The 22,903-nt window shown below is 38.3% G+C and overlaps 1 protein-coding gene across 2 annotated transcripts in view; it reads right to left on the bottom strand.

Moving 5' to 3' along the window:
• PTH2R (parathyroid hormone 2 receptor) overlaps nt 1–22,903 on the bottom strand; it is a 128,028-nt gene that overhangs the window by 5,526 nt on the left and 99,599 nt on the right. For both annotated transcript variants that reach the window (XM_025404918.1, XM_025404917.1), the window contains exons 10-11: nt 7,522–7,616; nt 330–468 (exon numbers count right to left, since the gene is read on the bottom strand). In XM_025404918.1, the coding sequence (XP_025260703.1) occupies nt 330–468; nt 7,522–7,616 (234 nt within the window). The remainder of the gene's footprint in view (nt 1–329; nt 469–7,521; nt 7,617–22,903) is intronic.

Here is a 22,903-nt window from a genome sequence, read left to right as displayed (position 1 = left end):
GGGAGGAAAAGAAAGAAAGAAAGAAAGGAAAGAAAGAAAGAGAAAGAAAGGAGGGAGGGAGGGAGGAAGGAAAAGAAAGGAGAGAGAGAGAGAGAAAGAAAGAAAGAAAGAAAGAAAGAAAGAAAGAAAGAAAGAAAGAAAGAAAGAAAGAGAGAGAGAGAGAAAGAAGGAAGGAAGGAAGGAAGGAAGGAAGGAAGGAAGGAAGGAAAGAAAGAAAGAAAGAAAGAAAGAAAGAAAGAAAGAAAGAAAGAAAGAAAGAAAGAAAGAAAGAAAGAAAGAAAGAAAGAAAGAAAATTACAAGAATCAGATGACTAGGCAGCACCCTTTACCTGAAAGGAGTTGAAGAAGAGCTCACAGTGCATGCGGATCTCCCACCCAAGCCCAGTGAAGGAGTGAGGCAGGCACACGAACACGATGTAATGCACTCCGAAGACCAGGACCAGGACCAGGGTCGATTTGGCCAGTTTCCTAAAGGAGAACAGCAAGTCTTTTCATTCATTAACTAGAGTGCCTTTCAGTAGAGACAGCGTGCTGGAGGAAAAAAAATAACTTAGCAGAGCTAACGGGGGTGGGACTGACCCTTTCTTTTTATCTTTTCTTGAGACAACATTTCACTCTATCTGTCTCCCAGGCTGGCATACAGTGGCGTATCACAGCTTACTGTAGCGTCGAGCTCCTGAGCTCAAGCAATCCTTCTGCCTCAGCCTCCCAAGTAGCTGTGACTACAGGTGCTTGCCACCATGCCTGCTATTTTTTTTATTTTTTTTTTAGAGACGGGGTCTCGCCGTGTTGTCCAGGCTTGGGCTGACCTTTCCCTATCTCTTTGGATCCCACTGCTTCTGCTGGTTTTTGCCCTTCCCTCCTCTTTCTGTCACTTACATACTAAATCAGGTGGTTTATTCTCACTCCCTATAATTGCTATCCCATAAATCTCTCCAGTCTCATTTCCACTCTTCTTGCTTAAAGGATACTATTTACATAAAGTTGTAGAATACCTTTTTTCTGTCCTAAGTTTCCTTTAACTTCTATATTTGAGACATAAAGAAGTATTACTTCCATCCAGACTAACTGCCTTTACTTTCATAGAAGTAGTTCAGCTTATTTTGTTCATTTTAAAATTCATTACTCCCTTGTTTCTTCTTACATTTGTATCACCATTTTTCTCTGATGATGCTTATTTTGGGAGACATTTTATATTTTTCTATGAGCCATATGTGGTCAGTTCATCTTGCCTTCTCTGAATATTCTCTGCCAAATACTCTGTCTCAAAGTGCCTATAGGTCTATTTTGTCTATTTTTTTGGCAAACTAAGTCGTTTGATATATTTTTATCACTCTCCTTAACTGCCTCTTTCTATAAATTTTCTTAAGTATTTGGAAGAATCCCAGGCTTTCCAATATGATAGTTATTCTAAGTGGGCCTTCATGATCCCCCGCCTGCTATTTATGCCTGTTTTATCCTTTCCTTCTAGGTGTAGGCAAGACCTGTGACTTGTGTCTAACTAGTAGATTATGGCAAAGATGACAGCACGCCACTTCTGAGATTACATCGCATAAGGCTGTAACTTTCATCTCACTAGCAGACTGGCTCTCTTGCTTGGTTCAATGAAGTAAGCTACCATGTTGTGAGCTGCTATACTGAGAGGCCCATGTGGCAAGGAAAGGTGGCATCTGGACAACAGCCAGCAAGTAACTGAATCTTACCAACAATCACATGAACTTAGAAGTAGATTCTTCCCCAGTCCAACCTTAAGATAAGACCACAGTCCCAGCTGAAAAATCAGTTGCAGCCTGGTAAGAGATCCTGAAGCAGGGGATTCATACCTAGATTCCTGACCTACAGAAACTGGGAAATAGCAAGGGAGTTGTTTTAAGCCACTAGGTTTGTGGTCATTCCTTTTGCAGCAATAGATAGCTAGCACCCTCAAGCATACTATTTTCTGGGAGGTTTTCCTAAGGTGGATGACGTTATACTTTTTATCCAAGAAATTGCCAAATCTGGCTTCTTCTTTCATACTTATTGCAAATATCTCCCTTTCTCTGTGAATTATTTACACTCTAATAATCTCAAACAATTGATCCTCTTCCTTTCTCACTAGTCTTTCTTCCAGCTGCTTTATTTATCTGTTTTTCTTCTTGGAAATAAGCTCTGTGAGTGAGTAGAGATCACATTAGACTAAGGCTGCAGGGATCTTGATTCAGGTTCCAGATTTGATATTAACTACCTGTGTGATTGTGATTTAGTTTTATCTCCAAAATGAGGAAATAGGGCCTAGAAGTCCATATGAGCTATAATATTCTCAGGCTCCACTGGGAACTGTCTTCCATGTACATACACTTTCCTATCATAACCCTCTTGACAATAGGAGCTAAAGTGTCCCATAAAATCATATTGAAATCATATTGAAATGCCTAGTGTAGATGTAGGGGGGGTTGCACATTTGCTCCACCTCATTGTCCTCTGTCTGTCTTATCTCTCACTGGTGCCTGAACCATCTGCTCCACCCACTCATCCTCACATTCAGAGCTTCCCTGCAGCCTATGGGCTTTCTCCTGTGCTGCTCCTGGTCCTCAAACCTCATACTTCAAGTTACCTACAGTCTATTCAATATGAAGATTCTACCTTAAATCTGTTCCATCCAAGGCAAGATCCCTGATAAACAGCGGGTTCCTCTGGCCAAACTAGTCCTTTCAACTGTCAGGGCTCCCTGGGATGTGCTTGTTCTCCTGAATCCTGATGGTGAGTGCCCTCTTTCCATCACTGCCTATCTGGGCAGGACACTGAGTGCCTTCATGGCCTTTTATAGTTCAGCCTAATCAGATAAAAGGGGACAGCATTAACTCACTTGCAAAACCTTGAAAGTCTTGTTGAACATCACTCTGAAACAAAAATTATATTTCCTCCTTTAAGATGAAAGGGTAAATCCTCCCAGAGACTGTTCTCAGAATCAGGGCTGCTGATTTTTCCTACTATGTATGACTAGGAGCCCAAAACTAAGTGAAAACAAAAACGACACCAATGGAGCACACTGTGAAATTACCACAAATGTGAACATTAGGGACAGTTTGGTTCAATGCAGAGTTAAGGCAAAGTTGCTTTAGGCAACCAAAATGTAGTGGGTATCCTGCAGGCTCAGCCATCTGGGTTTTCTCCCTCTTTTTCTAGGACTAAGCTCTTTTACAACTCCATGGAGATGGAAGTTCATTTATAGAAAACCGGTAGTAATTATATTCATCTTCTATTGTATAACAAATTACTATGAATTTAGTGGTTTAAAACAGTACTCATTCATTTTCTCTCAGTTTCCATAGGCTAGGAGTCCAGGCACATACCCTGGGTCCCTGGCCCACAGTCTCTCAAGGCTGAAAATAAGGTGTTGGCTGCATTCTTACCTGGACCTCAGGGTTCACTTCTAAGTTCATTCACATTGCTAGAAAAATCTCAGATTCTTGCAGCTGCAGGGCTATTTGTTGGCTGTCAACCAGGGGTCACTCAATACCCGCAGGCTTCTCTCAGGTTCTAGCTATAGGCCCTCACAACATGTCAGATTGCTTCCTCAAAGTCAGCCAGAGAATCTCTCTCCAGGCTCACAGGATGGACTCTTATATAACACATCATACTCACAGGAATGACTATCCTAACATCTTTATCATATAAAGTAAACTAACCAATGGAAAGGCTACCCCATCGTAGGTCTTACCTACACTCAAGGCGAAGGATATTGGGGGAGCAGGGATTTTATAAGGCTTATATACCCAGGGGCAGGAATCTTGGGGGCCAGTATAGAAATATGCCTACCACAGTGATGCAAATAATTCCTGCCCATAGAAATACAAATTCTGTCCAGTGGAATGTAACTAATTATAGCCCTGTGAATATTGATGAGTTTTGCTAGTTTGCATATGCCAGGCAAATGTGTACATGGGTCATGGGTCTGGCTGTTCACTTAAAATGGACATTTACTCTCTATTCAAATCATGTAGCAATCCTGGGCACTGATATTTTTCAGCGTCCATATGGTCACCCATGCACATTGTACATTTTTACACCCTGGCTCTCTGAAAATGCACAGCTGTCTAATAAGATAATTCAGGGATGTACCAACTGATAGCGGTCTTCTGGCTTGCTGGAAACATGGTGTGCTCTGTGTCCAAGGGCAAAGCCATGAGAGGAATGCAAAGAAGTCAGGTGGTTTTGGGACTCAGTGTTCTGTTTAGAAAATAGATTCCTAATTCTGTGCTCTCTCTCCCTAGGTGATTTCTCTCCAGGTGAGCAGCTCTAGAAAATCTCTGATTTTCTTTTAAGAATCAATTTAGGTTTAAAAAGAAACTACTATTGCTCTTAAGCCTTTCTTGATTGATCCCCCGTGGCCTTGAATTAATCCTTCCCTCTTTTCTGTATACATAGCACTTTGTATGGGCATCTCTGTTAGTACTTTCCTCATTTTATTTAATTAAATCAATCATAATATCTATCACTCCCACTCTCTCTGTCTCTACCCATCCCTACCTAAATTGAGGGTTCAAGGAGGGCATTCAGCAAATGACGCTACTGGCCATCAAGCACCATGCTCCTGTTACATCCCATGCTGGTTGCCTCATTTTATTCTAACAACCATGGGAGAGAGCTATTATTGTCCCATTGCCAAGAGAGGACAGAGGCTCAGAGAGAGAAAGTATCCACTCAATGTGATGAAGTAAATGATGGATGCGGCCTTAAAACCTCTCCTCTTTATTAGCATACTACATGATAAATACTGGTTGGATTTATTCTAAAAATAATAAACATTAAATATGAGTTTTGTCTAACATTAAATGGGAAGTCAAATTAGTCAAAACATTCAAGTATTCTTTTTCACCAAATCTTGCATTTTTTCATATCTCTTGTTTTTCCAGGCCTGGCAACCTCTTCTTATTTTATGAAGTAATTGAGTTGTAATTTAAAAGGAAAAAAATGTATTATCTGTGTTATTAAATCTAATAGATGATTGAATTTTACTCATACAATTTTGTTTTAAGGTAAATTGTTGTAAACTGTAGTTATACACTATGTCACCATTGAGGGAAATGGGTCAAAGGATATACGGGATCTCTCTGTATGATTTTTGCAATTGTATGTGAATCTACAATTATCTCAAAATAAAAAATTATTTTAAGAACTGATTGATTAATTCCTTTCCATTTTAAACCACCATGCCAACTAAGAGATTTTATGTACTTTTCAGAAGTCTGTCTTGTTTGTGTGTGAGCGCACATTCACCTGGAGAGATTATCTCAGCTCTGAAAGGTGCTTTTAGTTTTTCATAGTAGTATGCATGGAAACATGCTTTGTAACTGTTTTAGATGCCATGCTTTGGAAATTTTGTATCGTTTTATTTTAGCAAGAATATTTGAACATTTGTTAGACAAAGGTAATAACGGAATGGAAGATAAGCGTAAAGGTACAAAAATTAGCTGATATAAATTTAAATACTCAATTAACCCTCATTGTAGGAATGTCACTGAGACAGGGACACAGATTTAATTTTCCTAAGCCTATTTAAAAAGTGAGATGCTATTTGAACTTGAAAATCTATGGCCTCAGAAACAGAATATGGAATTGAATTCTCAAACTGGTGTCAAGTAAGTTCTCACATTTTTCTCTGAAAAAAAGAGTCACTTTTCACTACATTTTTATCTGTGGCTTAACTTTGGACATAATTAAGGATATTAAATATGTTTCAGACATTAAAAAATGTATTTGGCTGAAAAATACTTTTTCTGACTTCCATTAGTCTAAACTGTTCTAATTAACAATTTCATACTTGAAATCTTCTGGGCACCAGATTATTTCAAAGTTATTCTGAATTCTCAGTAGTTGATTATTTCAATCCTTGATAAATTATTCTCTTCAATTGTTCTGGGAAATAATCCTCCATGAATTAATTCAAAATGTTGTCTATTCTATCCATTTTTAAAGAGAGGTCACCCTTTGTTCCCTCCAAAATTTCTCATGTCCCTTGGGCAACACTTTACTAAAAATATTAGTTCATGTCATTCAGAACTATAGAAATAAGCAGCTTTGTTCAGAACTAGAGAAGTAAGTAGCTTCCAAACACCACTACACTCTTCCACTTTATGAAGAAGAGTGAAAAGTTATTTACATTTCTTATTATTCTGTCATTTGGCCTGTGTCTTCACAGATGGGATGTGACGGGAGAGATAAGCTGTGTTAGTATAGCATAGACCTTTCACCATAAACTCATGCACAAAGTATAATACTACCACTGACAGCACACGAAAAATAACTGGCACTGGCAGCTGCTGATTTGTTAATACTATGCATCCTATGGGCATAGGATACTGTGAATCCTGCAGGCCATACCTGTAGTCTTTGCAACTCAAAAGTAAATACAACCTAAATGGTGGAGAGGACTAAATCAACGAGGACTTATGGAAGATTCGTGAGAGAAGATCAAAATGCTGACTATGATGTTTTTCCTCTCTATGTCTGAGATAGCATTTCATAACAATCTGAGGTAGAAATAAATAGTTAACTGAAGATTATAAAACCAAATCCACATCTACCTGATTACTGGATGTCCAGTTGGATAGATGCCACTAATATTCAAATTTTCCAAAATGATCATTATGAGAAATGCACACAACCTTAAGATAGTTTGATAACAATCACAAACACTCGATTGTCCTTTTCCTCATGAAAGGCTGAAGAATGGACCTGTCTCAATCAATACATTTGCATATTTAGTGAGAGACAATTTGATGTAAAGATTAGAACCAATACAGCAAATCTACTTGATCTTTTCAGCTATGACATATTTGTAGAATGCAAATAAAATTGTCTGCCAAGATTATCAAGATATTTTCTGTGAGTTCACATACGGTTGATGGGAACATCCCAACCTGCTAAAAACAGATTTTAAAATATACTTAGAATTTAAGCACAAGGGGTAGTCCTTGGGGTTACTTATGTTTTCTTAATATATATGCTTTTCTGATAAATCACACAATAAATATACATTCATAAATTTAATCTCTTAAAGGTATTTCAAATCAATTTATATCTGTTCTTTACTTGAAATAGAACCAAAGGCTGGGCACGGTGGCTCATAGCTGTAACCCCAGCACTTTGGGAGGCCAAGGCAGGTGGATCACCTGAGGTCAAGAGTTTGAGACCAGCCTGGCCAACATGGCAAAACCAAATCTCTACTAAAAATACAAAAATTAACTGGACATAATGGTGCACGCCTGTAATTCCAGCGTGAGGCTGAGGCATGAGAATTGCTGGAACCCGGGAGGCGGAGGTTGCAGTGAGCTGAGATTGTGCCATTGCACTCCAGCCTGGGCAACAGAGTGATACTCTGCCAAAAAGAAAAAGAAAGGAAAAGGAAGGAAGGAAGGAAGGAAGGAAGAAAGGAAGGAAGGAAGGAAGGAAGGAAGGAAGGAAGGAAGGAAGGAAGGAAGGAAGGAAGGAAGGAAGGAACCAAAATATGTCCTCTGATGGTGCCTGTCCTGAAATTACCTGTATTGCTTCCTTGTGTCATTCCCAACTGCATTGGTCTCCCAGATTTTGGTAGCTAGAACTCTAACCGTATTCAGAAACAGAATAAAATTCAGCTGAAAAAGAAGGTAAGATTACAAAGAATTATTGTTAGTCTTCAAGATTTTTATAAACATTTACATAAATTGAAATTTTTTCCATTCAAATAAGAAAAATTACCCATTTCATAAATGTGAACAGGGGAACCTGAGATCAGATATTGAAAGGCTAGTGATTCTTGATTCACCCTCATGAAAACACAAAGAAATATAAAGTTTCAACAACATTGAAAATACCAGAGGATGATCTGCCGGGATCCACAGGGCCTTTCTAAACTGAAGTTTAGATGAAGCCCTTTGGCAAACTGGCAGGACAAAGGGTAACAGTTATTATATAAATGTAATCAACTGTCCTCTTTAAAATGAATTCCCAGCTATGTCTCTGCTTTAGGGAGAGGAATAATAGAGCTATTTTGGGGATCTACTCTGTCTATGATGTATGAAAAGTATTGGGTGAAGGTGATATGAGGTGTTTTTTTTTTTTTTAAGGGAAGTAAGATGCTATATAAGAAAAGGCTCCCAGTGTAGTCAATTAGATTGATTTTTTAAAATGTTGTAAGTGTGAATACCACTAGAGATAATCAAGTCCTGGCTTTTAAAAGGGGAGGAAGGGGAGTGTCAAAGGAATAAATCCCTTTCTGTCTGAGGACCTCAAGGATCAGTGAAGACATTCCAGATGAAGATGAAGAACACGTCTCCAGGTCTGAGGTCATAAGGAGATCGAGGCCTGAAATTCTGGGTCCCTCCATTCAGGGAGATGTCTGCTTTCCAGAAAGTGCTAGTGCTTAGGAATAATGGAAATGTAGATTGCCAACAGTAAGCACTGTGTCCCTGCCAGAGCAGGGGCAGAAGAGAAAGTCATCAAGTCCTGCAGTCCTGGGGATAACTTGTCTTGCAGAGTCCTCAATCTCTTCTGGAAGTTAGGGAATTTGGTTATCAGAGGATTTGTGTGTCTCAGTCCCAAATTCAGCTGACTGTCTGTATCAGCCTTGAACACCCCACCAACCTCTCTGCTATCCTACCACTGACAACCCTGTGAGCATCTCTCAACAATCACAACTTTCTACAAGAACTGAGGGCTAGGTCCTGAGCCCCACACATGGGGGAAAACAAAGTTGTGCTATGAGTTGATGAAAGGAAAGGGATGCTTCCAGGCTGATAACAGCTGCCATTTATTGAACATTTTCTAATTTAAAACCTTACATGAGCATGGAGGAGACACTTTCATTTTTTTACATCCCTTTGTTATGGATGAAGATACTTTATCTCAAAGAGATTAACTGTTTTAACCTGGAATACCCACCAATCGGTTGGAATTTGAACCAGGTCTTTGTGAGTCTGTATTGTGAATCCTTAACCACCATCTGATACCTTCTGTTCAGGAGGACAAAAAGATGCAAAACATGAGAGCTGAGGATTTCCATCTTCACCCATTACAACTCGCAGCCCGCAGACAGATTTTGTTTTAATGAGAAGTTGAAAAGCTACTTGAGTACTGCTCAGGTCACTGAGAAAGAAGCACGTGAGCGTTACTTCCTGAATGACAAGATTTATTTCATGCCCCATTAATTCCTGTCCCTCTAAGACAACAGCCCCCAGCAACAGGATGTAGCTGGGGTGAAGATACTGGGGAGTGATGCATGGAACGGCTGGGTGAAGGACTAAGTGCTAGGAGCTGAAGCTGGGAGAGCTGTGGGGCAACGTCGGCTGGATTGCCATTTGTCACGCCTTGTCCTGGAAAAGGAAGAAGTATAGACGGCTTCTGATGAGCCGGCCTTAAGCTTCACCTTATTAAAAGGCCCGGGACCAAGCACTCAGTCCTTTAGTAAACTACACTAAATAAATCTGCACCTCCCACTCCCAGAAAACTGACTAAAGGAAATACATGCCAAACAGTCCATCCATTTAATAACTGAGAAGATACGTTCAAGACCAACCAAATTGATTATGGAAAGAATTAAGAATTTTAAAATATTAAGGCTGAGTAAAACTTGATGCCTTAAAAGATAAGTAACAAACACACACATGACATATATACACACATACTGATACAAGCAACAGCTGGATGAAATTCTAAATAATTATTCTGAATAATTTAGAAAAATATAGACTGTGGGTGAATTAGAAACTATGTTATTGACTACTAACCATGGCAAATGAATTGACTCTTAGTTTCACAGCATCTCTATGAGACAGGAATTTTCTTGTCCCATTTCACAGATGAGGAACCTGAGACACAGATTCCACATATTTTTCCCAGCCACACAGCTAGCAAATGGCAGGGCCTTAATGCAGCCCATGCAGCCTGTATCCACACTGTAAACCCTTAACCACTGCACTATAGTGTCCATAAAATAGAATTGAGTTAAGAGTAGACTGAGATGGAGACAGAAATTTAAGAGCAGGATGGATTAACAAAAGATTATATGGAATCTAAAATATAACCAAGTTTTAAAATCAATATTAGAACAACAAACAGTAGATCTGACAAAGCAAAAAAATGAATTCGGCAATTTAGGAGACATTTGAAGAATCCTCCCAAAGGGAGGGAAAAAGAACAAAGACTTGAGAGTTTGAGAAAGGGCGTTCGAGTGAGGATGCGGCCAAGGATTTAAGAGTGGAAATTGCTACACTTTTGGCTTTGATGATGGAGGAAGGGACCAAGAGTCATGGAATGCCAGCGGCCTCTAGAAGCTGAAAAAGATGAAGATACCCCCTAGCACCTCCACAAGGAAGGGAGCCCTGCTGACACCTTGATTTTAGAACTTCTGACTTCCAGAACTGTAAGAGAACAAATGCATGTTCTTCTAAGCCACTAAAAAAAGAAAAGAAGAAGAACAAAGACTGGTGTGAGGAGGTATATGAGGTGTAAGATACCTATCTGGAGGATGTGGCAGATTACTTCTCTTTCTGAAGAAAAGACAACAACAAATAGAATAAATCAATGAAAACATAACAGAAGAAAAATCTTGCACTAAAGGAAGACTTGAGTCTGCAAATGGGAAGGTGGCATTTTATACCAGGCAAAAGAAATAAAAGAGAATAAGACAAAGACGAAGTTTCTGGTGAAATTTTAGCAGCAGCAGTAGTAGTAGTAGTAGTAATTTTTTTTAATTAAGACATAATTCTACAAAAAACATCATTAAAGAGTTCTTGTATATTTTATGTAAACTTCCTGTAGGAAAAATTTTGCTTGAAGCAAACTACAGACAAAACAAAGAAATTTAAAAAAGAAAGAAGGCTTAGAATAACATGACTTTTAATAAACATTAAAGCCAATAACACATAGAATTAATTTTTTGTAAATATGGTTTTAAAATAATGTAAATATAGAAATCAAATTATTTTGCAATTAAAGATTCTTTTTTTAATTCCAATAGTTTTGGGATAGAGGCGGTTTTCTGTTACATTGTTAAGTTCTTTAGTGGTGATTCCTGAGATTTTAGTGCCCCCATCACCTGAGCAGTGTACACTGTACCCAACATGTAGCCTGCAAGTAATTATTTAAATAAATGTCAAGATTTGTTCAGCGTGAACCACAGATGAACTACAACAAAGAAAACATTTCAGCCATGGAAGCGCAGGCTGTCCTGTCTCGGAGACGTGGTTCCTGGAGTTTTCTTTGCCTGGATCCTTTACTCTCTCCACTCACTCGCCCTTCTTAGGTCAGTTATCAGGGTTCAGGCTGAATGTCATTTATTCTCAGAGGCATTTTTCATGTTTAAATGTTTGCCTCACTCACTAAGCTTTAGCTGTGGGAGAAGAAACTGGTGTCTATCTTCTCCTCTACTCTCTCTTCTCCCATGCGTCACACAGGGCCTGCAAAGTTCTTGGTGTTTAATCAAGATTTGTCCAATGAGAGTGAATACATAAGTGAATAAGATGTGCACACTGTAAACACTATTTATATTGAGGTTAATCAGCACATCCCCCTTCAATGTAGAATTTTCACTTCTAGGCATAACTCACAAAAGATGTAATCACAGAAAGAAGTCAAAATTTAGGCATAGAAAAGGTAACTTGCAGTGAGCAGACTTTCTCTGCAGCATCTCCAGGGATAGGAGCCTGTCCCTCAGCATCCCGTGCCCAGGTGGGAAGATCCTGACTAATTATGGGTTTCTTCAATAGACCCACTTGTCTAACAGACCTAGGATCACATCATCCACCCCAGCCTCCTGCAGCAATAAGGTTCTCCCTCACTCCCTTGCTTTATATCTTAACATGTTTAGAATCAGGGCAGCCAAGAGAGATGCTATGTGTTAGTTTCCCTCAGAGACACTCTAAATACGTCATATCTGCTCAACGCATGTTTCAGTTTATTTTTCAATATCACAAACATAAGAATTTTTTTGCTTTGCTTATTTGCATATTGGTATTAAATGCTGAACTTTTACATAACAGGTAATAAACTCCCTGATCTCTATCAAATACTATAATTTGATTATCTGTATCACAAATATAAAGATCAAAATATATAGTTTATTTCTAATCAGTCGGAATTCAATTTATAACTTGGAGACAGTTTCTATGGCAAATGTTAGAGCCTTAATTTCATTTAAAGTTATATTTCTAACTGATTTAGAAAAGGGAGTTCTGAAGGGGAGATTTTTCTCTGGGGAAAAATCAATTTGGTATTTACAATTGTGTCAATAATCAGAGATTAAATTTTATCCATTTTTCTTAAAATTCCTTCCTTCCCAGTCAACCCTTGTTTTTGGTGACTGCACCTCTCCCTGCAACTGGAAGAAAATGAATCACTCACCCGACAACAGCTAAGAAGCATGTACCTTGTTTGTCCCTTTCTTTTCATATTTTGAAAAGTACACTAGATATAATATTTTTAAAACTTATCACCTAAAGTATTTCCTAAAGGCCTTTATTAGAAATTCCATCTTATTCCTTCTGCCAGAGTTCCCTAAGATACCCTGTGACAAGTATGGAAAACAAAACATTTATTTTAAAAACATTTTAGCTCTGTATTTAATGCACTCTATGTAGTATGCAGCTTCCCCAGGAGTCACCTACTTGCTTAGTCATTCAATGTCATTCAATATTCAAATTTAATCATTACTGATACAATGAGCAAACCCAAGATAGACATCACAAACTGTTTATTGACCAGAAAGATTAGTTCTCAGCTTGGATACACAATGATGATGTGAGGCATGATGAAACAAACATCTAAAAGTAAGTAAATACATGCCAATAAAAAGTGACCTGAAAAAGAAATAATCACAAATGCCCCATATACTTCTCATACCTGTCAACATCTCTAATGCAAACCACAAGCTGTTAGTGACACTACTTCTCTGGAGGGTTATTTAAAGGTCATAATCTCAGCAATAATGTTGTCAGATAAACATTGGGCAAGCTATCCCCAAAATGCTTCCCAACTTGAACATTCTTTGATTCTATGAATTATTTTTATGGAGTTGCCAGAAAAGGAACTACTGCCTGAACTACTACAAAAAATAAGCATATGAATTCTAAATCTCAATGAGTGATAGACCCTAATTCCCTAATAGGTTTTATGGTTTGTTTTTTTTAATGCCAGTTAAGGGTTGCTTTAAACACTGAGTTTAGGATTTTCTCTTTTATTACTCCTATTCTATAAGCACAGCTTAGACATATGTACTATAAGAAAGGTGACCCTGGAAGAAGTTTCTATTATTCAAATATAAAAGATATGTCATTAAATTAGTTATACATTTACATTTTATGATAATATTTACCTTTTCTTGGGTCTTTAAAAAAAATAGTTCTCCTTATTGCACATTCACATTTTAATTCAGCTAAGATGAATCAACTCATTATAAAGGAAAATATTTTCAGACTTTACAGCATCTCCAAAGAAATGGATTTAAATGAATGGAATATGTGGGACTAACTCTCATCAAATAGCAAAAAACACGGATTGTCATCACGCTCGCTGCCCAAGCTCACCAGCTGCTGAAGCTGATCTCCCTCCATTACTCATATCAGTAGCTGACAGTTATTTATGGTTATCATTTTAATAAAACTCTTTAATTCCTGTCTCTTTCTTGGAAGGTTGCATCAAGAGTACAGTCTCTTATACAGTTGTCAGAATCAAATAGGACTATGCACTTAAAGGTGAATAGTGCCTCTCTTAGATATTTGCGTCTCCAAGCTAGTTCATCTTATCTATCCATCATAATACCTCTAGAGTTTCCTTTTTAAAACCCAAATCTGATCTGCTTACTAACCTGCTTAAAATATTTTGATGTCTCATCACAATTTTAAGGAAAATTCCAACGTGCTTTAGCATGACATGAGTCCACTCCCATCCAACTTCATAGTCTGATCTTCTGCACATTCTGCAGATGCATTGTTCCTTCCAGCCATAGAAAACATAACATGCCCACTTGGCATGGGCTAATCTCCATGCCAGGAAAACCCTTCTCTGTGATTTACCTATTAAGTGATTTAGGTAAGTGATTTCTACTCTTTCTTCATACTTTTCGTTCAAATCTCACCTTCTTGGTGTTTCCTTTATTAAGCCCTTCAGAGTTTGGTGCTGTCTCTTCCCTATTCCAAACTTCATGGTGGTGTCAGACAGACTTGGATAAGCTTATATGACTACTACATGAACCACCATTTCTGTTACTACACCTCTACTATTACCATGCTATCACTAGTAGTAGTATTAGTAGTGTTACTACGTGTATTATAGGCTACTACTTATTGAACGCTTTTCATAGGTTATACTAAGCACTTTAATAATCTCACATAGTCCTCCTAATAACCCTATGAAGTAAATATTAGAATATCCAATTTCCTTTTTAGAAAACTTCATTTTAAAAGAAGCTAAATCATAGTACAGTCAGCAACTGGTAAGAGTTCACACAGGATTCATACACTTGTTCACATAACTACCAACCTTATAATAAAAACTATTATGAGTTGCACCTCCTCCACTAATGACCTGTATGACCTTGGATGTGAGTTTGACTGCTTGTAGACTAGTAAAGTTAGTGAGACTCAACAAAATCTAAGAGTATCCTCAGCTCCAAAATCCTATAATTCTAAGTCAAATACTTCTCTGTGTGCCGGTATTGCCAGTCATAAAATTGAAACAATAATATTGATATATTTACTTCAGTTAACTATGAAGGAAACTATATTGTAAATGATTGTAAGGTACCTACATGTGGCATGCTTATCAAATAATCTTATGATCCACTATAAGTAATATTATTAAGTGTATATTTATATTTTCATTCAGCCAATATTTCCTAGGCACCAATAAAGGGCAGACATTCTAGGAAAATAAAAGAATAGATTATCCCTACCCATGAGGAGCACACAGGGAAGACAGAGCTAGTAAGTAAAATGCAGTGTGGTACACTCCTTCTAAAGTGTCTGATCACATGAAACACAACCAGCCTGCCACAACCAGGGGAACGCCCACTGCTTACACCGGTCAGGACTTTTGTGTAATTTCAGGTTTCATTGTTAAAGGAATTTGTCCAGTTCAGTGTTCTCCAAATAAGTCATTTAGGGTGCCACCATCATGATTTTGCCATATTGGTATTATTTACCTACTAATGCCTACTTCATACCTTTCTTCAATCGACTTTCATTAAATTATTAAAATTTAAATTTCATACCATTAAACATAAATAAAGAATCAGTAGAAGCTTTTATAAATAAGAGACAACTGTGAAATACATATGATGGAAACAAAAAGCCTTATGAAATGTTATCTAGATTGGGTTGCCTGTCCTACCTCCCCCTATCCCCAAAGAAAGACACTACACATGTGAGTGTTGTTCAAGACCAGGACCAAAATAAAACTTTCTCCTTGATGTGTTCAGAAGGGTTGGAAAGGGACCAAAATTCATATATGATTCAATATTGCTTAGTGATCTTGCATATACCACCTAAGTCCTCTCATGCACCAGGGTATGTGCCCCTACATAAGGAAACACCGCCCTAGCTTAAATCCTATGGCAAGAAAGAGGAAACCTGTGGGCTCTGGAATGACATTGCCTGGGTTTGACCTTGGCTTCAGCATTTTCTAAATTTATAACCTCAGACAAGTTATATAACCTTTCATGAACCCAAACTGGGAATAATAAAAATACCTACTTAAAAGTTATTTGAGGATCAATGCAAAAAAAAAAGACTCTGAAATATGCTTGAAACAAAAAGGGACTCAAATATTTATTATCAGATGATTAATAAAATATAGGAGATTAACTTTGTTAAGAGACAAAGGAAGACTGTATTAGTTCATTTACATACTGCTGATAAAGACATACCCAAGACTGAAAAGAAAAAAAAGGTTTACTAGACTTACAGTTCTAGTTGGCTAGGGATGCCTCACAATCATAACAGAAGGTGAAAGGCACATCTCACATGGCAGCAGACAAAAGAAGAGAGCTGTGCAGGGAAACTTCCCCTTATACAATCATCAGATCTCATGAGACTTACTCACTATCATGAGAATGGCACAGGAAAGTGACCCCATGATTCAATTACCTCCCACTGGGTCCCTCCCACAACATGTGGGAATTCAAGATGAGATTTGGAGGTGAGGAACTTGTTGAGAACTGGAACAAAGGTGACACTTGTTATTTTTTATCAAAGAGACTGATGGCATTTTGTCCCCACCCTAGAGATTTTTGGAACTTTGAATTAGAAAGAAATGATTTAGGTACCATTCCACCCCTGGACCCTCCCAAATTTCATGTTCTTACATTTCAAAAGCAATCACACCTTCCCAACAGTCCCCCAAAGTCTTAATTCATTTCAGCAACAGCTCAAACTCCAGTCCAAAGTCTCATCCAAGACAAGGCAAATCCCTTCTGCCTATGAGCCTGTAATATCAAAATCAAGTTAGTTACTTCCTAGATACAATGGGGGTACAGGAATTGGGTAAATACAGTCATTCCAAATGGGAGAAATTGGCCAAAACAAAGGGACTACAGGGCCCATGCAAGTCTGAAATCCACTGAAGCAATCAAATTTTAAAGCTCCAAAATGACATCCTTTGACTCCATGTCTCACATCCAGGTCATGCTGATGAAAGAGGTGGCTCCAATTGCCTTGGGCAGCTCTGCCCCTGTGGCTTTGCAAGGTATAGCCCCTCTCCTGGCTTCTTTCACAAGCTGGCATTGAGTGTCTGCAGCTTTTCCAGGCACATGGTGCAAGCTGTTGGTGGAGCTACCATTCTGGGGTCTGGAGGACAGTGGCCCTCTTCTCACAGCTCCACTAGGCAGTGCCCCAGTAGGGACTCTGTGTGGCAGCTCCAACCCCACATTTCCCTTCCTCACTGCCCTGGTAGGGGTTGCCGTGAAGAGCTCTGATATGCCCTGGAGACATTTTATCCATTGTCTTGGGGATTAATATTCGGCTCCTTGTTACTAATACAAATTTCTGCAGCCAGCTTCAATTTCTCCTCAGAAAATGGGATTTTCTTTTTTACTGCATTGTCAGGCTGCAAATTTTCCAAACTTTTATACTCTGTTTCCCTTTTAAAACTAAATGCCTTTAACAGCACCCAAGTCACCTCTTGAATCCTTTGCTGCTTAGAAATTTCTTCTGCCAGATACCTAAATCATTTCCCTCCAATTCAAAATTCCAAAAATCTCTAGGGCAGGGACACAATGCCACCAGTCTCTTTGATAAAAGATAACAAGGGTCACCTTTGCTCCAGTTCCCAACAAGTTCCTCACCTCCATCTGAGACCACCTTAGCCTGGATTTCATTGTCCACATCATTATCAGCATTTTGGCCAAAGCCATTCAACACGTCTCTAGGGAGTTCCAAACTTTCCTACATTTTCCTGTCTGTGAACCCTTTGAACTGTTCCAACCTCTGCCTGTTACCCAGTTCCAAAGTCACTTAAACATTTTCAGGTATCTTCTCAGCAGCGCCCCACTCTACTGGTACCAATTTACTGTATTAGTCTGTTTTCATGCTGCTGATAAAGGCATACCTGAGAATGGGAAGAAAAAAAAGGTTTAATGGACTTACAGTTTTACGTGGCTGGGGATGCCTCAAATTATGACAGAAGATGAAAGGGCACTTCTCACATGGCGGCAGGCAAGAGAAGAGAGCTTGTACAGGGAAAATGCCCCTTATATAATCATCGGATCTCATAACACTTATTCACTCTTACAAGAACAGCCCAAGAAAGACCTGCCCCCATGATTCAATTACCTCCCACAGATCCCTCCCATAACACGTGGGAATTCAAGATGAGATTTGAGTGGGGACACAGTCAAACCATATCAAAACATTTTGGTAAAGATAAAATTTGAGCAGGGCCTAGAAAGACAGTTTGATGACCTATCACTGGATGGTGGATGAAAGGATGGGTGAATGGGGACAGTAACACAGCATGAAGGAAATACTTACATAAAGATAAATACCACAGTTCCTCCTTTTCTTTTCCCTAACCTATAAATTCAAGATCTCAGGTTTCTGCCAGTACCATACAACTCTTCACATCATAATACTGGCATTCTCAAGGCCCTCTCATAAGTATCCAAGAGTGAATCTGCTGAATTTCCCAATCTGTATTTTTATATCTCTGGTTTTATTTTGTTTCAGTTGTTACCGTGCCTCTTGGTTGACATCAGTGCAAATGCAGGTGCTCATGTCTCAGTAAGTGCCCCAGCTTGGTCAGAATGTATTGAATCAATCAATCTCACCTTTCCCACTTCTTCCAAGCAAGCTGTCCTGCCTGCAGCATCTCCTGCTCTTCAGGTTGAGCATCCCTACGCCTTCTCATGATGCTCCAGGAGGCCCAGAACCAAAACAAAGCATCATGCTCTATTGTTAATTAGGAAATATTTCTCTTATATTTTGATCTTACAGGGGAAGAATTAAAAAATCATCCTCAAACCAACATCAAGATGACACAGGTATCTGATAAATGATTACATTTGGGGACATTTATTTTTAGAACAAAATTTAGTATTTTCCAATGACTCTAGTTCTCTTAAACATAATTTTAACGCACTTGAACAAAACAGAAAACAACAATGCTATAATTATAGATCTTACAATTCCAACATTAAGTGATTCCTTCCAAACTTATACTGCAGTCTATGGTTATCTCTAAAAATCCGTTATCTTGACATGACTTCTCCAGACTGCTCAGACTTAACAAATTCCTTTACTCTCTTAAATTTAGTTTACCTCGTATATTGCTTAGAAATTCTGACCATAATTTATCTAATTTTACTCCTACATATACAAACATCAAATTAACAGAATCTATAGTATTATAATAGCCAAAGACAGGATTAAGTAAGGGATCTAATTTGGATTTTAAATTCTGGGCAAATAGTTTCTTTGTTAGCACATATGATGCATATATTTACATAAAACCATGCCACATGCAATGCATGACTACAAAACAACTTTATATCCTAAAGTTAAGCTATTTTTAAAACTATGAACATAGCTATATAAATGGAAAGATTTTTCCCCTAAATTCAAGACACAGTTTGACAGGTTTTGGAATGCAAGTGAAAAGAACGTGGTCACAAAATGCGTGTTAAAGTCTTTGTTTCATCACACTAGTCATGTGACCTTTATCTGTGTGAGCTGTAGTTTTCTTCTCTAGAAATTGAAAAGACTGCATAAAATGAACTCACAAGTTCTGTAATTTTACTTGCTTTGTGCTCTTATTTTGCCTCTTTCCTCTTCCCAGTTCCCCAGGATATCTATTTTATATGCATGTTTTGTTTTTCCAACAAGTATTTATTGAGTGGTCACTCTGTGCCAGGAAACTAGCTAAGCACTAGGCATCATAAGTTTAGAAAAAAAAAAAAAAAAGATCCTTGTTTACATAAACCTTGCAGTTCGGTGGACAAGATGGACATTCAACTATGAAAGACATGATATACCATGATGTTGAAAAGAAAAAGCCTTTCTACGACCTGTAGATTATAATTGGTAATCTAATTTAGATTGGAGGGCATCAAGGTCACAAAGAAAAAGTAGTATTTCAAAAGAAGCATAGAAGGAAGCACATTCCAACCTTCTAGAAGTACAGTGGGGCATGTAGCACAGCCCTGAGAAAAACAGAGGTGGACAAGGTCAAGCAACTGACTGGTAAACAACATAGCCAGGGTGTGGCATGTAAAGAGACACAAGCACGAGTGAGGCATCTTTGCTGGATTATCAGAGATGTTAGATTTTATTATAAGTGCATGGAGTTCATTGGGTACGGACATTGATCCTGAAGTCAGAACCCCGCTCCATCACTTAATATTGGGTATTCTTGGACAGTTTCCTTATTTAGAGTTATTTGTCAGATTAGATATATTGATGTATATAAAATGCCTAAAACACTGCCCAGCACATTGTAAGAACTATGTCGTGTTTGTTGTCATTATTATCTTCATCCTTCCTGGCTTCACCACACAGAACAACTCAGAAGAAGGAGCACCATACTCTGAACACATGGAGCTTAAGTTCTGGGCTTATTTCTCCCTTTACAGACAGGTTCAAAAGTAAAATGAGGGATGTAGGCTTCATGGTCCATAAGAATGTGAGCCTGAAATCCCAGGAGGAAATACGTAGGAGAGTTTTGCTGAAAATCACTGCAAGACCATTTCATTATCAGATTAACCTAGAGATGCCAGCTGTTACATAGGAGACAGAGTGAGGTCAAATACAAATTTAAAAATAAGAGGCTTCATTCTCCCTGTTGAAAATGGGGGAAGAGATTTTACTTTCCCCCTTTATCTTAGAGTATTTACCTTAGAAAACTTGTATGTACTTTCTCATCTCTTTGAAATGCTTATAAATCCTTTTGAAGATTAGATAGGCCTTTGGTCAGCTTTATGGCCCAGGAATGTCTTTCACAAGGACCTAGGAACCATCTTTTTGAAATGCTAACATCAAGAGAGATAGCATCCCCATCATCTCCCGGTTTTTGTAGGGTAGGAGCTTAACTTCTGTAGGTACCTATCTTGAAGTGGCAAAACTTCCTCCTGCCATAAAGAAATAACAAACCTGTTTTTCCTCCAATAAAGCTACTTAGCTATGACAAGTGGTCACCCCAATTACCAGGTAAAGTTAGGATGAATCATGTGTGGCATATAGTATTGTCAAGTCCCTCTTACTTGAGAACTAGTTATTGTGTCTCTTGAAAACATATATATAATGAGTTGTAACTGCTTGGCTATGCAAAGGAGTGAGACTTCTTTCTCTTTGCAATCTCTTAGCAATTAGTAATGCACACCACATTCTGGTTTAATAACTTAATACTAAAAGTGTTTTTCTTCTGTATTACCTATGTGGAGAAGATTTTTAGATTAGGAGAAGATTTTTGTTTAAAATTATATTTCCCCAATAGTAGAAAGCTAGGGAAAAAAAGAGAAGAAAAGAAAACTTGCTCCCACTATTATAAAAAACAAATGCTGGATAATCTGACAAAAATTTTTTAAACTTTTTTAAATGCATCAGAGAACAAAGTTATAGGATGAGCAATTAACCCAAAATTTAAGGAAAGTCTGACATCTCCAAGGAGGATGGAATGTAAGCACTTGCTTCCCTGGGGCAGATGCCAAAAGCTAGCTGATAAGAAGAATTCAGCTGAAATGTTGAACAAATTGTACAAACAATGAACTATCCAAAAAAATTAAGAAAAAAATCAATTTACAATAACAACAAAAAAGAATACAATACTTAGAAATAAGTACCAAAAGCACAGGCAAGAGAAACAAAAATGAACAAGCAGGATTACATTAAACTAAAATGCCTCTGCCCAGCAAAGGAAACAATCAATAGAGCGAAAAGGCAACCTGTCAAATTGTAGAAAATGTCTGCAATATTTATGTATTGAATGTGTTCAATAAAAATTAACGTATTAAATAAGGGACTAATATCCAAATGATATAAGGAACTCAGACAACTGAATACCAAGAAACAACCCAATTTAAAAATGGGCAAAGGAGCTGAATAGACATTTCTCAAAAAAAGACATACAGCTCTAGCTCACCAAGCCGTAGCTGAAGGAGAAGTGGGGTGAGTTAGGAGGTCTCTATGCCATGCAGATTGCCCTCAAAACAACCTACAAAAAAACTACAAAGGCCAGTGTGCCATCTACTGGATGGGTGACGAAACTTCACCGGTAACAACCTGGATACCAAGGCACTTGGTGAAATTAGATGTTATCAGAAATCCACTGAAAGCCTAATCCATAAACTTTCCTCCTAGCGTCTGGTGCAAGAAACTGCTAAGGACTTCAAAACAGAGCAGCACATCCAGAGCACAGCTACTGGTGCTTTGTGGGAAACAAATGAGATCTATCATAATGGCCTTTCTGGAGACACCGAGCCGTGTGCAATCCAGGCCAAATGTGTAACAATTATCAAAAGACATCCATGCTGCATTCATGGAGAACTTGCTTGACAATCCACTAAGATGGGAAACATTCCATTCTCAAAGAAAAAAATAAAAAGCTCTTCTTCCTCTTATTGGTATTTCTGAGCATCAGATTCCCCCTGCCGCCGCCCCCATGGAGTCAAAAGGCACCTAATTTAATGACAGTGAGTGAAAAAATAGGGAACAGAAACCAGGTATTGGCAGTTTCTCCATTTTCATTTTTGTGTGAATTTGTAATATAAATGCATGGAAACAAAGTATTAATGCACCCAAATGTTTCAGCTGAACAAGTTTCAGCAGTTCACCTTTACAGCAGTTATAAATAGCTGTTAATTTTTTCTGAACAATGCCAGCATTTGGATTTTCAAAAAAACAAATTTCTTGACCGCAACTAACTGGTGTTAGTAGCACTTTTATCATACAGTAAATTCCATCCACTCACTATATTTTTCTGAATAATTCTACATGCAAGTACATGTTTTTAATGTTGTTTTGTGCTGTTCCTGTCAGTTTACTACCAAAATGCATTAAACTATTTTTAAAAAGAAGAGGAGTTGGCCCTGCGGTGGCTCACGCCTGTAATTCCAGCACTTCAGGAGGCCGAGGCAGGTGGATCACTGAGGTCAGGAGTTTGACATCAGCCTGGCCAATGTGGCGAAATCCCATCTCTACTAAAAACACAAAAATTAGCTGGGCATGGTGGCACGTGCCTGTAATCTCAGCTACTCAGGAGTCTGAGACAGGAGAACCGCTTGAACCCAGGAGGCAGAGGTTGCAGTGAGTTGAGATCGCACCACTGCACTCCAGCCTGGGCGACAGAGTGAGACTCTGTCTCAAAAAAAAAAAAAAAAAAAAACACTTACAAATAGCCAACAAGTATGTGAAAAGGTGATCATCATCGCTAATTATCAGGGAAATCCAAATCAAAACCACAA

The sequence above is a fragment of the Theropithecus gelada genome, chromosome 12, assembly GCF_003255815.1.
Source record: "Theropithecus gelada isolate Dixy chromosome 12, Tgel_1.0, whole genome shotgun sequence".
Classification (NCBI taxonomy): Eukaryota; Metazoa; Chordata; class Mammalia; order Primates; family Cercopithecidae; genus Theropithecus; species Theropithecus gelada.
The sequence above is the reverse complement of the archived record's forward strand: the minus strand, read 5'-3'. Positions and strand labels throughout refer to the sequence as shown.